Source organism: Zonotrichia leucophrys, chromosome 2 (genome assembly GCF_028769735.1).
Source record: "Zonotrichia leucophrys gambelii isolate GWCS_2022_RI chromosome 2, RI_Zleu_2.0, whole genome shotgun sequence".
NCBI classification, from domain to species: Eukaryota; Metazoa; Chordata; class Aves; order Passeriformes; family Passerellidae; genus Zonotrichia; species Zonotrichia leucophrys.
Genome location: NC_088171.1, coordinates 4,633,364 through 4,649,529, shown reverse-complemented (window position 1 = coordinate 4,649,529; position 16,166 = coordinate 4,633,364). Strand labels below are relative to the sequence as shown.

The 16,166-nt window shown below is 43.0% G+C and overlaps 1 protein-coding gene across 3 annotated transcripts in view; it reads right to left on the bottom strand.

Annotated features, from left to right (window-relative positions):
• Positions 1–16,166, bottom strand: part of CRHR2 (corticotropin releasing hormone receptor 2) — a 151,668-nt gene that overhangs the window by 11,557 nt on the left and 123,945 nt on the right. For all 3 annotated transcript variants that reach the window (XM_064703825.1, XM_064703823.1, XM_064703824.1), the window contains 3 exons: positions 8,621–8,706; positions 5,359–5,494; positions 2,863–2,904 (listed from right to left, as the gene is read on the bottom strand). In XM_064703825.1, coding sequence (XP_064559895.1) covers positions 2,863–2,904; positions 5,359–5,494; positions 8,621–8,706 — 264 coding nt within the window. The remainder of the gene's footprint in view (positions 1–2,862; positions 2,905–5,358; positions 5,495–8,620; positions 8,707–16,166) is intronic.

The window sequence follows — 16,166 nt, the reverse complement described above, 5'->3', positions numbered from 1 at the left end:
CAGTTATCTGAGTTTAGGGACATGAATCAACATCCCAAGCTGGGTGTCTCAGCCTTGGACAGACTCCCTCAGAAATACCTGCTCCCAGTGAGATACAGCTGGAAAAGCAGCTCTGGAATCAGTCCAGATTTCCCAGCAGATTGCTCTCAAGGCCTAGAAGTGCATGAGGTGAATCACCCTCCTTTGACAGGCTCGATTATGTCTGAGCTCATCAAAGCTACAGGAGATGGGATGTTGGCTCATGGCTTTGGACAGACAGCTTCAGACTGGTGTAGGGAAGGGGAAGTTTGGATATTCCTCCCAGTAAAAAGAGCTGAAAGAATGCCAGAACAGCCAGAAGAGTGAAAAGCTGCTGTGAACAGCCAACAGCTCCCAGTCTGAGTGCCACAAAATGGAAGTGGGGTGACACAGAAAGTCCTGAGTGGCTGTGAGATCACATGGCCTGGGTTCCAGCCCCTGATGGTCACTGGGACACCAGTGGAAAAAGGAAAAAAAACTTTAAAAAAGCCTGCTATCTGCAGGGAGAGTCTCTTTCTGCTTGAACAGTGCAGACCTGATGAATATGAGAAGTAGTTCACAGAATATCCTGAGCTGGAAGGGACTCACAAGAATCACTGAGTGCAACTCCTGCAGAGACATCCCAAAATCCCAGAGTGAGCTCATCCAGAGGGGACAGCGAGGCTGGAGAGGGGCTGGGAACACAAACCCTGTGAGGAGCCCCTGAGGGAGCTGGGGGTGCTCAGCCTGGAGAAAAGGAGACTCAGGGCTGCCCCCATCACTCTCTGCAGCTCCTGGAAGGTGCCTGTGCTCAGCTGGGGCTGGGCTCTGTCTGCAGCAGCACTGACACAGCCAGAGCACACAGCCTCGAGCTGCACCAAGGGAAGTTTAGGGTTTTATGGAGGCCCAGGGCACTGGGAATATTTCTCTCTCTGCTCTGGGTGCCCTGACCCCCAGGGCAGCACTGACTCTGACCCTCATTCATGGAGAAAGTTTCCCAGACTTCAAGACAGACTGGAATCTACAAAAGTGTGCAATAGATTATAGAGAGCAGTGTAGGTGTGTCACTTGGTGAGAAATTGAGGTTTTGGGATTTTTAGTGTGTGGCAGATGGAGGGCACAGGGTGTCATCCTGGGTTCCTTCTCCATGGGTTTGGGTGGCATTTTGTAATTGGGCAGAAAAGTCCCCATTGCAGCTCTGTGGGATCAGTTATTGGGTTAAAAGGGAAAATAATCCAGGTGTCAGTTCTTAATTAGATAGTTTAGTCTGAAAAGCCCTTGGAACAAGAGACTGTTGGCCATTTTGTGCCTTCTAATGAAAAGCTGCAGAACTCCCAGCAGTGAGACTGTTTTACTGATAAGAAATAATAAACACCTGAGTCAGAACATGAATTACTGTCTCAAGTGCCTTCAATCCAGACCCAGAGAAACCCACAACTGGAACCACCACAGGCTGGATATCAGGAAAAAGTTTTTTACAGAAAGAGTGATAAAGTTCTGGAATGGCTGCCCGGGGAGGTGGTGGAGTCCCCATCCCTGGGTGTGTTTAACAAAGCCTGGATGTGGCACTGGGTGCCAGGGTTGAGTTGGGTGTTGGGGCTGGGTTGGACTCGATGGTCTTGAAGGTCTCTTCCAACCTGGCCATTCTGGGAATTCTGTGAATCCCTGGGAGTGTTGTCCAAACACTCCTGGAGCTCTGGCAGCCTTGGGAATGTTCCCATTCCCTGGGAGCCTGGGCAGTGCCCAGCACCCTCTGGGGCGAGAACCTTTCCCTGATACCCAACCCAAACCTCCCCTGACACAGCCTGAGGTAAATGCAGTTTTTCAGGCCCCTGTATTTTGCAGGAAGATTTAAACTCCCTGTTTTTTTAAGAGGCAAATGGAATGGTGACAATTTATGGAAGGAAAGTTGGAAAGAGAACCGAGAAACCTGCTGCCAGGATATAAAAGTGGGATGTGCTTAATTCAGAAAACTGAGCTGCTTCTTCTTAGCATCACCTCAGACTTAATGAGGAAGAGGGAAAGATACTAATGTAAAATAGAACAAAAGAAAACTAATGTAAAATAGAACAAAAGAAATATAATAAAAATAAAATAAATCTGTAAAATGAAAATATTTAAAATAAAATACTGCTGCTTTAAGGCCATGCCCATTCTTTCTCATAGCCCACAATGAAATTAAGCAGCAGCACAAAGTTTATACCAATACAAAAGGAATAATGAAATATGGAATTGATTTCTGCAGAGACTAAAATTTTAGCAGGACAAAGATGACACATTTTAATGCAGGTAAATGAGTCGTTGACAATGTAAACAGGAAAGATTTAAATCTCTCACACTTTGGGGTGGATGGAAGTCAAACACTGAGGGATATTAGTGAAGCATTTCTTGCTTGAGTAGCAGTACCTCATATTAATTCTGATTTAATCTGTTTTCAACCCTCTTTTCTGAATGCAACAGGCACTGATCACTCAGAGACAGTGACCCACATGGACAAACTCACTGAGATCAGCATGGCACTATAAAAATGGGTCACCTGCAGCATATCCTTTACCAGAGTCCAGCTCAGAAGTAATTAGCTATGCCCAGAAATAATATTTTTAATTAATGAGTAACTTCAAAGAAGTCTTAAGATGAAGAACAGAAGATTTATAATCTGTCAAAACTTTTCCTTCTGCCCTGATCTCACAGTTAATGGTCTGAAATTGATAAAGTTTTGAGGACAAAGGCTGGGAAATTCAGGTGCACATTAGGAGCCTTCTACAAGACACTGATGGGACTGGGACCCCCTGTAAAAGCATCTCAGGTCTCTGTAATCAGGCACCCAAACAAACAAATTCCACCTGCCAGGGGTGAATCACTTACCTCACCATTCAAGAAGCAGTAAAATACTGACACAAAGAAACCCTGGAAAGAAAAGAAAGCAGGCAATTATTAGGTGAACATTTCAACACTGTCACTGACAGAGGGGATTGTCCCTGCAGCTGGGCTAAAACATCTCTACAGCATCCAGAGGAGCTGCCCCATGGCTGACAGCTCTGGGGCGACACCCCAGACACTCACAGGAGGTGTTAAATGGCTTTAGAGGGTCCCAAGAGGGCAAGTGCATCATCAGATTGCTTAAATTCACCTGAGCTCAAAGGCTCTGGGCAATCTGCTGACAGCAGTGACTGCAAAGGTTGGAATTCCAGAGAGTGGAATTCTGCCCATCTTGGTTTCAGGGCTGTAATTATTATCACCATTAACCATCAGAGACATTAATCAGTCACCAGAGACTCCCTGTGCTTTCTTTCTTATACGCATCTTCATAGAACTAATGAGCAATGCAGCATTTCTTCGAGACACTGAGCAACAGCAGATAAAAAATACAATCAATTTTAGGGAATGAAAAACATGGAATTACTTTGCAGGTAAAGGCTAAGCTTCCTTCCTTCACAGGTTAAAAGGGACATATTTTATTTTGGATATTCAGCTGTGATTTCTGGTGAGATGCAATCAGTAAGAACAGTAAGATTTGCCAGCTGTATGTTTGTAGTGATATCCTGGGTATCAGAGCACTTGTTCCTGCACCAGGAGGTAAAAACACCAATGTCACACAAATTCCCACCCTAGTTCAGGAGGTAAAGCTGCAGGACACACCTGGGCAGAAAGGAGTGGCTAAAGATCCTTCAGGGTGTTCAGTTGCTTTTGGGTTTGTGTCAGATTCACAGAGTTGGGGCAATTGCTCACATTCCAATTTCCATCCTTTCCATTCTGCCTTTTCCACCCTGCCAGAGCTCCAGGTAATCCAGGGGAGGGAGGAGATGGGGCTGATGGCTCAGGGCAGGCTGGGAAACACAGCTCAAGTGTGTCTGGAACACTGTCCCTTTCCTCCCAGAGAAATTCCTACCAAAAGCTTGTTCAGTGATCCATCCCTTGAAACATGAATGATCTTTGAATATTAGAAAATATCAGGAATTTCTCTGAAAGCTGGTTAATGTTTTGTTGTCTTCCTTTATTTTTAACCAATTGGTTCTAAACTTATCGTTACCATGTCTTTTTTTTCTGAATCAGAGAAAATAGTTAATAAACTCCTAACATCCCTTAAAAAATTCACCACATTACATAACTTCAAATAGTAATTAAAAATTGGGCTGTTGGCTGCACAGAACAGCACATCATTATTACCTAACAAGGAGCTTATTTTTACTCCCTTTTCTCCTTTTCTTGGTGCAATGATGAACTAAAGGTGAGAGTAATGGATAAAATAAACAAAAACATGTCTGGAGACTCTTACAACCCAAACAGAGCAGCAAGTCCAAGAGGTAGAAGCTGCTTCCCTTTGGTTTAGCACCACTGAGTCCAAGTCTGAGCCCAGTGTGAGCTCTGGGAATAGAGAGGCACCTCGGGAGGGGACCCCTGATCCTCTCTCAGGCAGGTGAAATGAAACATCTTCTCTCTCTTTATTGATTTTACGTGAGGAGCTGAAGCCAGTGCTGAGTTAAGGGAGATGAATCCCTCCAGTCCACACCTGAGAGGATTTCCCACTCCACATGACACTCTTGTACATCTGCTATTCATGTGTGAACTAAGCTGAGCTATTTGCTGAGAGATGTGGGACTCCAGGCAGCTCTGCAAAATGCAGTTTATTACATCCAGGATGTTACAGCAGTGCAGGGTGGTGGGTGACAGAGCTGTGCCTACAGCTGTCAGCTCCAGCTGCAGGCAGCCCTGGACACCCTTTGGTTTTGGTTACAATGCATTCTATACTTTTCTATGCATTATATACTTTTCTATCTTAATACAGTAGAACCCATCTATACCTTAATTTTTTACCTATAGCCTGTCATAACTGCTATAATTACCATATTCATGTTACTATTCTCCAATCACTAAAAGTTAGAACATTGCAGTTTAAACTAGAAGTTGTTTTTCAGTTTTCTTGCAGTGGAAAATTCTGAGACCTTTTTTCTACTTGCAACATTTGCTGACTTGTTTGCCTGTGCTGTCTTTCTGCTTGGTAAAAACATCTTGTTTGGGATGGGTTTATCCTTTGCTCTAAGCCATAAAATCCCCTTCTAACTAACACAGCCTTTGCCTCCTTGGTTATCCAGTAAGACTGGCTCAGCAATTCTTTTCTTCTCTATCAAAACCTGCTTCCATTTCTATTCCTTCTTCAGATTCTACATTCAAAAATCTTTCTGCCAAGCACACGTATCTGTGAGACTTTCTTGTCAAACTTTCATCCTTCCCAACAGATCACAACTATAATTTCTATCACAGACTTCATTGCCTGAAGTTTCATGGCTGAAAAGCAGCGAGGACAGAGCTGTATAGAGGATAGAATTTTCAGCTGATAGGGCCGTAAGCCTGCTCTCTTACCTGAAAAGACTGAAGGAAGGAATTGAAATAGATGAAAACAATCTGGGAAATGTCATCCTCGCCAGGGTTGACAAAGAAAAGCATGTAGGTGATGCCAAGCAGGGGCAGGAGAACCAACGTGGCCTTGACTGCCTTCCTGTGGGCAGGGAACAGAAAACAAGTGAACTGTCACTGCCACATTTTCTGAAAAATCCTCTTTGCCTGGGATTCTTCTCCTGGGAAGCAGTGAAGCCTCAGAGAAAAAGGAAAACAATTCCTATCTCATTTGCTTCTCCTGTGTTTTGCTGCTTTGGAATGTGGTTGGAGATTGTTTATCTAACAGGTGGTTGTTTGATTGGTTCCATGTGAATTGTTTTAACTCAATGACCAATCACAGTCAGGCTGTGTCAGGACTCTAGAAGGAGTTACAATTTTAATTATTATATTTTAGCTTTCTGTAAGTATAATATAAATATAATATAAATATAACATAATATAATATAATATAATGTAATATAATCCTTCTAAGAACATGGAGTCAGATTCATCATTCCTCCCCATGACAGGGGACCCTGAAAATACCACATGAACACAGGGAAGAACAACCACGGAAAGGAGGAGCACGGAAGGAGTGCCACCCTCCCTTTGTGACTTCCCCCACAATCTGAACTCAAGGGGGTGAATGGGAACCTTATTTTTATCCCTCTCTTTCTTCCTCCTTTTCTCTCCTACCAGTGAGCCTTGAAGCCTTGAGATTTTCTGCAGGTTTGCTGAGTGATTTCTGACACCTCAGGGGGACGTGATCAGTGCCCAGCTCAGCCAAGAGCTGCTCTGTGCCCATCATTTGATGGTAAACACTTTCTGCAACACCCAACAGCTCCTTGGGGCTGTCTTAGGAACCACAAATCTCAAAGCAGGTGGTGAAAGATTTATCATCAGTAATCATCAATGATTAATAGAATTACTAGGGGATAATCCTTATTATTGGGGCTGTAACAGTGTCTTGGGGTGTCAGCTGAGAGCAGCTTGTCATTGTATTGACATAAAGGCTGAAATTTGGCTAATTCTGTATAAATCCCTGGATAATACCAGAAGAGGTAGATAAAGCCAGGCAGGGGAGCACAAAACCAGTGTCAGGATGAAGTGACAGCCTTAAGGAACCACTGCCATACTATTTAATATCTGCTTAGCAAAGGGCTGCACTGCTCTGCCTTAGAGCATCAAGGCTTTGCTGGAATTCTAAAGGTTTCTATTTAGGCTGGGGAAAAGACAATTCCCTCAGAGAGCCTGCAAGGATAAGATCATTGTCATCTGTTCAGGAACAATGGCAGTTGCTGTAGATTGATTCACTCTCGTGTCTCTAATGCCTCCCTGCAAGCTGCAGAAGGGATAAAAATGTACTGAGGTTTGAATCAGGGCTTTTTCAGGCCAGTTTCAGTTTTGTGGCATGAGATTTGAGCAAGAAAAAGGGGTGTTTTTCCCTTCATTTCTCAGGAAATGTGCAGAGAAGAGTCTGAACTTCAGACCACTGCATGAACTCCACTAACAAAACCCTGACAGGAGCAAACGGAAGCAATCAGGCAAAACAACAAAGCCCATTAGTGTAGCAAAACTGCCTCCAACGTGCAGCCTGATTTGAGGACATCAAGATGCAACTCAGCTTGATATGCTGAGATTTTATCCAGAAAGGAGTTAGAGTGACTGATCTCATTCCACAAAACCTGTGCCATTTCCGACTGCAAGGACCTGACAGTCCCTAAGTCCTCCAAATATCTTTCAAAATGCTGCAGATGGCAAGAGGAGGGCACTCAGCATCTCCTGGTGTCTGAGAATTTGCTTTTAGGCTGGTAAAGCTGATCTAAGCCCACACTGGTGTCTGAAGGGGCCAGGCCACCTTCCCTCCTGGCTTTCCCTTTCTGCCATCCCAGTGCTTGTGGGGTTCTGCTGGGTGTGGGAACTGATTTACCTGAGAAGCCAAACCCAAATGAAGGTACTGATTAGCTGAGGATCAGTTCTGTGATGCAAGCCACTGCATGGTTACACTAATTCTGGCAGCAGCTCGAAGGAAGGGGCACAATCACCCCTTGTGACGGTGTTGACAGGGGTCTCAGGTTGAGGGAAGAGATGAGGATCTGACTCCATGTTTCAGAAGGCTGATTTATTATTTTATGATATATATTACATTAAAACTATACTACAAGAATACAACAAAGGATTTCATCAGAAGGCTGACTAAGAATAGAATAGCAAAGAATGATAACAAAAGTTTGTGGCTCGGCTCTCTGTCTGAGCCAGCTGACTGTGATTGGCCATTAATTAGAAACATCCAACATGGGCCAATCCCAGATGCACCTGTTGCATTCCACAGCAGCAGATAATCAATGTTTACATTTTGTTCCTGAGGCCTCCCAGCTTCTCAGGAGGAAAAATCCTAAGGAAAGGATTTTTCATAAAAGATGTCTGTGACAACCCCTCATTCCCCTCCCCTACATCTTAAATGGAGCATTAAATACCTGTAGGCATACATTAATCACAGAACCCCAGGATGGTTTGGGTTGGAAGGGTAAAGATCATCCAGTTGCAGCCCCCTGCCATGGCAGGGACATCTTCCAGGGTGATCCCAGCCCCATCCAGCCTGGCCTTGGGCACTTCCAGGGATCCAGCTGCTCTGGGCGCCTGTGCCAGGGTATCACCACCCTGACAGGAGAGAATTTCTTCCCAATATCCATCCAAACCTGCTTTCTCTCAGTTTGAAGCCATTCCCCCTTGTCCTGTCACTCCAGACCCTTGTCCATGGTCTCTCCCCACCCTCTTGCAGGCTCCCTTCATGCCAAAATTGTTACCCCAAAGCCTTTTCCAGGCTAATCAATCCCAATTCTCCCATCCTCTCCCCACTGCTCCATCCCTGGGATCATCCTGGTGCCTCCTCTGGACTGGCTCCAGCAACTCCAGGTCCTTCCTGTGCTGGGCAGCCTAGAGCTGGATGCAGCACTTACTCCAGAAACATTTGTGTACACACAGAAATGGGTAAATCTGTCCTCAGATGAGACCAAATCCTTCAGATTTCAAGGAAATGAGGGGATTTTATGTGTGTTGGGGCTGAAGTGAAATGGAGTGGACAGAAAAATGCAGGGAGGCTTTTCTGGAGAGCCTGCACAGACAAATAGTGTGGGCCTGATTTATGAGCTCCACCAACAGTGGCACCTGGAAAGGGAAAGATGGGGCAAGGACAGGACAGTCAAGGCACAGCTTTGTTAGCACCAGAAATCACAAGCTGACTTACCTGTACTGGATTGTTTCTGAAGTGGTTGAAGCTCTCAGCTTTGTCATTAAAATCCTAACTATGTTAAATAGAAATACAAAATTGATCTGGAAAAGAAGGGACAGAAAGGAAAATAAAAATCAACCAATCAGTAAAATAATGGCTTAGAGAATGTGATACACCTTAAAAAGCACATTTTATAGTTTCAATCTGACTGAAAACAGCCTTTTGGCTTTACCACTGATTGCAACAGACTCAGAAGTTTACTAGAAACACCAGATTATATAGCAAACATCCCACACTCTTAATGTTTCCAAAACAGCAGTGAAAACGGAGTACATCATTATTGCCCTAAGAAGGAGGTTATTTTTACTCCCTTTTCTCCTCTTCTGGGTGCAATCAGGAACTAAAGGTGGGATTGATGGATTTGCCACTCCCCTTTTCAATCTGCTGAGCTGGCTAATTATTATTTGTGCTGCAGCCTCACCACTGAGAACTGATATTTGCTCTAATTACTATTGTAGCATCTGCTGGCAACTTTCTTGCATGGTGCAAACAGGAGATTAAAAAAAACCCAACAAACTGAAGAGAAGATTGATTTTTAGGCTGTGATCAGTGGAAGGATTTGGCTCTTAGGAGCAGGTTTGGAGCTGCTTTCAGAGCACAAAGCAGGGCAGCTTACAAGACATGGGTCTGTCCCAAAGTTGTCAGAACTACACAACTGCTGAGGTCCCAGAGAAAATATTTACCTCACACACAATCCCTGGCATTTTTCAGCCCCTGAATGGAACAATTCTGTGACTGACATCTGAATATTCACAAACACCCCAGCAGAGCTTCCAACTGAAAGGTGTTCTCAAAATATGCTCCTTTTCCCCTGTGCTATGGGATATATTTCAATGTTTACATATCTTGGTATCCATCAGGGCATTCCCTGTGGCTCCTGCTCCATGGCTCAGAACAAATGGAGCAATAAAACACCTGAGCAGACTCTGGGAGACTGGCAGCACTGGGAATTGTGTAAACACCCTATGTGAGATACAAAAATGCTGTTCTAGGAGTTAACACGACGTTTTTGGAAATTATTTCCTCAGCAGAGCAGGGCCCTGGGGAGTACAAGAAGTAAACAAAGCACTGCAGCCTGTGTGTTTGTTCTTCTCAGATTTGTTTTTTGTCATATTAAGAGCTTGATACTGGTTCATGCTTTATTTATCAGAGACAAAAGCAGCTCCATATCTGTGGTTTGAGTTGAATGTTAAATTCCTCACACTGGTTCCTGCCCTGTTCCTCAGTAACACAAAGAGATGTTCGGGCAGATGCTCAGGAGGTGAATGGAGGTGACCTTCACCCACAGAATGAAAACTTCCCTCTCTGCAATTCTGCTGCTGAATCTTGAGGCTCTCTATCAGCTCAGAGCCATGCTTGGGTTATTTCTACCAAGGATGCAAAAAAGGCACTAATCCAAAATGTGCCAGTTTTGCAATTGTAATGGAAAGTGCCAGACTGAATTACAGACTCCAAGGTAAGAGAAAATTCCAAATATCAGTGGGACTGATCACAAGGCATTATAGTGATGAACTGGGCTGAAGAAGTCATTTCAAGTTTCATGAGTCCTGCTTCAATGTGACAGCATCCTGCCATCTGAACTGGAAATTCAAATTGCCACAGCCTGCATCAGAAAATGAGGGATTCTGGCCTTTTGTGAAATTCATTAGCAGAGGCGTGATTCATCAGTCCAGAAGAATTGCTAGCTTAAAATGCTGGGAGTTCTTTCAACAGAAAAACTCTCATTCTATAAACGTCTGGTTTCAATTCTCCCAGTTCAGCTGCCCAAGGCCAGAGCAGCACCTGAGGCACCCCTGAAGCCTGTGAGTGGCACTGGCACAATGTGACACAAAGCTGGTGAGAGACCTCACCTCTCTCCAGGAAGGCAGATTCCTCAGTGCTGTCACAGACATCTTTTATGGAAAATCCTTTCCTTAGGATTTTTTCTCCTGAGAAGCTGGGAGGCCTCAGGAACAAAATGCAAGCATTGATTATCTGCTGCTGTGGAATGCAACAGGTGGATCTGGGATTGGCCCATGTTGGATGTTTGTAATTAATGGCCAATCACAGTCAGCTGGCTGGGACAGAGAGTCTGAGCCACAAACCTTTGTTATCATTCTTTGCTATTCTACTCTTAGCCAGCCTTCTGATGAAATCCTTTCTTCCATTCTTTTAGTATAGTTTTAATGTAATACATATAATAAAATAATAAATCAAGCCTTGAGACATAGAGTCAACATTCTCATCTCTTCCCTCATCCAAAGACCCCTATGAACATCATCACACTGACTTTTACAAAGCTGCCCAGGTGCCTGATAAACCCTGCCAGGACATCATTTCTAAGTCCATTTTCTAGGAGAAGGTAACAGCAGCATTGGCCACTCAAACTGAATCCTGCTCCTCCTCTGTAATCTCAGTCTGAACTTCAGAGTGACTTTCACTCTGCTTCTTCCATCATTGTTATAGGCTTCTTTAACCAGTCTGCCTTTACCTACAAACCAGAGAATTGGGCTTTTTTTTAAAGGCTGGTAAATGGGACAAGTGGTAGGAGAGTATCCTGAGCTGGAGGGAAGTGCTGGAAAAATGGGTCTTGTGTGTGTGTCCAAGAGGTGATGGCTTGGATGCAGGGGACCATTAAGTCAGAAGAATCCTCTGGCCTTTTCAGTGCATAAAGGGGGGTTAGAAAAATAATTCACAATTCCTTATGGCTTTAGAATCTCCTTTAGAATGCATGAAGGTCCTTCAAGGCTTGCTTTTCTGTTGTCATCTTATTGCAGGGACTCCATACTGTTGTTTCCTTATCACAAAAATTTCCACCTTCTCAGTGTTCCTTGTGGGCAGCTCCTCAGAGCACTGACTCTTTCTTCTTCACAAAGCAACCAAATGTCTCCAGTTTCCTTCTCAACTGGCCACCCCACTCTTTTATAGCATCTTAGCATCTTCTTCTCATTGCTTACAGCTGTGGCCTGTTACAGTCAGGCCTGTTCCTAATCTTTGATAATTGGCTCAGCTGCAACTCCTTAGGGATAACATTACTTTCTACACTATCTTTATTTTCTTATATTCTATCTCCCTACAGTTTTCCACTTTCTCCTGAGTTTCTCTGCCCAGCAGAACAGGACAGGGGTGCAGCCCTGTTACACACACAGCTCCTGCTGCTGGCTTCATCCCACAGTTTCTCCAGGAAAAGGAATAACTGATTCTTCCCCATTCTGGATTTAGTACCTAGGAGAAAAAAGCCAAGTGACTTGGCCTTGGCTATAAATCAATTCCACCCCAGAGTGAGGATTAGAAGAGCAAGAGCATAAGGAACTGAGTTGGGCTGGCATCATTGCTTGTCAGATTAAGCAGTTGGTTATCCCAAGATCTATTTGTACTCACTGCAAAGAAATGGAAACTTTTCAACAGTGGTTCATTTGACATATTTTAAATGAGTGGTTTTAGACTAATAGGGCTTGGAGTTGAAGCAGTTGCCCCCACAAATCTTCCACTGATCTTCAGGTTATCACATATGAGCTTCAATGAATTGAATGGGGCTGTGTCAATGAGGTTCTGTGATATTACAAGCTTAAAAATGTTTGGAGGCACCAACATTTTGTCTCTATTAAGGTTTCTCTGAGAGATCTTTAAGACTTGGATAGGGTAACCCCTACAATGCAGATCTTAGCAAGCAAAAGATCCAAGGGAAAAGATGAAGATGTGGTCACAGCAAAATACTTATTTTTGGTTTTCCCTTCTAGAAGCACATTTCAGTGTGTTTACTTTTAATGATTCCTAAAAAAAAAAACAACCAAAAAAACCCACCAACAACTCACTCTGATGCCTTTTCAGAAAGGCACTCTGAACTCCATTTCAAAAAGAAACTGGCTCAGTAGGGTCTTTTAGCAGCACTCAGGTCTGAAGAAACTATTTTAACTGTTTTAACTCCTTCTGAAGATCAATTTTCAGTGCATAATCAGATGGGGTTTTAACTGTCTGTTTGTCCTTGCTGGGCCAAGCTCCTGGGGATGATGGGGGCAGTTTGCTCAGGAGAGGGGACATGAGCTGGGGATCAAGCAGCACACAGCCTGCAAGGGCTGAAGGCTGGGAGATGAAAATGGAGCTGTTTTCTCAGCTGCAGAGAATCCATCCAGCTCTAGTGGCTACCAGACTGAGCCTGATTTGCAGCAGAGCAGATGAAGGCTCTGCTCTTTGTGCCTCAGCTAGACCACAGTGTTTCAGAGGGAGAAGGATCTCACCCCACTGCAAAGTGAGTTTTCCTAGGAAAGAGCCTAAGTGCTGTATTAACCAAAGTACACAATTATTTGTCAAGGGCTTCTTTGTTATTATCAGAGCTCTGTGTCAACAGATTAATTCCTCAGGGCTGGGCAGCTCTAACAAAACCCACACATCAGCTCCATCAATGGAGACCCAGGAAAGGCCATTTAAGAGAGGTAATGATAAAAGGCAGTGCATCCTTTTTATTTCTCTTTAGGCTCATTTTCTATTTTCATTCATTTCTGTTTATCCATGTTTTCTGCTTCCTAATGGAAAACATAACTAAGGATTTTTACCTTGACATTTACTGGTAGAAAAAATGAAACCAAAGGCAAAGTCTTCAAGATAGAATAAAATGGCTTGTTTCTTCTTCTCCTTTATTAATGCCATGCTAAGAATATCATTATTGCTGGAATAAGACCCTCTCCAAGTACAGATGGGAATGAAAAAAGTTTTCATTTCTTGCCAGAAGTTTAGTCTTTCCATTTTTAAATTGGGAGGAAAATTCAGACCCCCAAAATGGAGTTACAAGCCAGTGATCCAAAAAGTATTTGAGCCATCTGTTTTGGCACTGTTCTATCATAACCTGAACACACGAGCCCAGAAACTCTCCTGAACCAAAAGAAACTTTTCAGTAAATGATTTTGGTGGTAGAATTTTTCTCTCATACAAAGCAAAGTCCACTTGAGAGGAAATTTATCTCCCTTATCAAGATGAAATAGCCAAAGTGCACAAAAGATGCAATGCTGATTCTGTGGGCTTCTCTGCAGTTTTCCCCAAGCCCAGGAGTTTAAAAGGAAGGTCATTAAGCTCTGCTCTTTCTTTTGAGCGTTTAATGGACAACTGGCTTTTATTTTGCTCATTTTCTGCTGGGTTTTGTATTTCATGCTTCACAGAAAGCCTGTGCTCCTCTGCTTCCTAGAATGTTTGTTCCTCTTCACTCCCAGGAACCAAAAAAATTATTCTATTTAGATTTCATATTTTTATGAAGTGCTGTAAAGTCACCTCAGGGTTAAGTGACCCAAATTGGGATCAGAGCAGCCCTTTGAGTGAGAGCTCTGGATGCTGCCACCCTGAACTCAGATGAGCACTCTGCCAGTTAATTAATGCTTTCTTTTAATTGTTCTACCATGCTGGCCTGACCTGATCCTCAGACAGAGCTTTTTTATCACAAAAGTTTCCTTTTCAAAGGTCACAGGCACCACAATGAGTCCTTTGGGCAAAGGGCTGGAAAACACTTTTATGTACAATCAGGAATAAGGATTCCTGAAATCCTAATTTGATTAAGAAATCCTTATGTGATTAAGAAGAATGAACACTTCACAAACAGAAGTAGAAATTTCAGAAAATTTGTAGAGGGTACATGGTACTGGACACCTTGCTGGGCACTTATTGACTCCACAGCTACAAAATATGAATAGAAAAAAGTCAATAACAGCAATGGTGGCAAAATTGGAGATAAATTCTGGATGGGCTGTAATGAAACCAGCACATTATCTTTGTGCTCTGTGCAGCAAGCACAACCTGCATGCAGAACAGCAGAAATGATGATTAAAGTCCTACAAGAAGAGCTCAAGGATGTCAGCAGGTCATGAACTGTAAACCTGCAGCAGTGGAGGAACTGCTCATTTTGAGAGAAAAGAAATTTAAAAATCAATAGCAAAACTAATTTGATCAGTGTTTGAGAAAAAACATAAGCCATTCAGATAGGAAGGAGAAGGGGAAATGAAGAAAATATACCAATAATAATAATAACAATAAAATCTCAGTCTCTGAACAGAACAATGCAGAAATGGAAACAGAAGTGTGAAGAGAGTCAGTAGAAACCAAGAAAATATTCAGAGAAGCAATTTTATCAGCAAGGAGGATGATACACAGGGCTAGGGAATGCTTTTCAGCAAAAAAAAAGCCATAAATGAAATGTACAGAGCTACATACACAGGTGAGATAATTCTTTACATAAAATAGTGAGTGAGAAAACTTTGATTTCTTTGGAAGATCAGAAGAACTTCAGCAATGTGGTGTTTGAAATGGAGCATGACAGATCAAAAGAAGTGAAGGCAGTGACAGGACAAGGGGGAAGGGCTTCAAATTGAAATAGAGAATGGATGTTAGGAGGAAATTGTTCCCTGTGAGGGTGGTGATGCCCTGGCACAGGTGCCCAGAGCAGATGTGGCTGCCTCTGGATCCCTGGAAGTGCCCAAGGCCAGGTTGGATGGGGCTTGGAGCACCCTGGGACAGTGGAAGGATAACTCTCACTTATGAAAAATGGCTTTTTGTCAATAAATCAGCTGATTTTGTAGATAAGCTTAAGCACCTCCACTCTCTCATGTGACAAACTTTAAGAACACTCTGTCTTTCCACAGGTGAAAAACTGAATTAACTCAGGTATTTAATAAATTTTTTTTCCTGTCAAGGCCTTCCAGAGCATCAGCCAGCGGCTGCTGCATTGAGATACTGATATTTCCCATAACCTAGAGCTGGTCTGGACAAATTCTTTGTAAAGAAGAGAAACAAGGTGTGAAGGGAAGAGTGATGTGGTTTGTGAAGTCCTGTGAAAGAGTAAATTAGAGAACAAGAAGATCCAGTGGACAAGCCTCTGAAAGGAATTAAAATTCCACACTCCAGAGGGTCCCAGAGAAATTTGGCTGTTGCAGGTTTGAAGGGAAGAGCATAAGAACACAAGGGAAAAGGGCAGGAATACAGATATATATATATATATATACATATACACATACATATACATATATATATATGCATGTGTGTGTGTGTATATATATATGTGTGAATATATATATACATATATATACACACGTATACATATATATACATATATACACACATGCACATATATATACATATATATATATATACACACATATACACACACACATATATATACACACACATACATACACATATATTATCCTGATTTCTCAATGGAAAGGGGCTAGCAGCAGATCTGTGCTGTTTCACAGCAATCCCAGTGATCTGTAAAAGGGATTGAAGAACAGGCTGAGAGATTTTCAGATTTTCAGTGGCATCAAACTGCTCAGAGCAGCAAAAATCAAGACTGATTGCAAAGAGCTGTCCAGGGGCTGAGTGATCAGGGAATAACCTGGCACAGGATATCACCTGATGGGAAGGTACCACCATGGGGAGACAGAACAATCTCAGCTTTACAGGGAGGGTTATGAGCTTTGGGAGTTGTCATTCACAAAAGAAATGCTGGAATTACACTCACTGGCTCCCTGAAAACCTCATC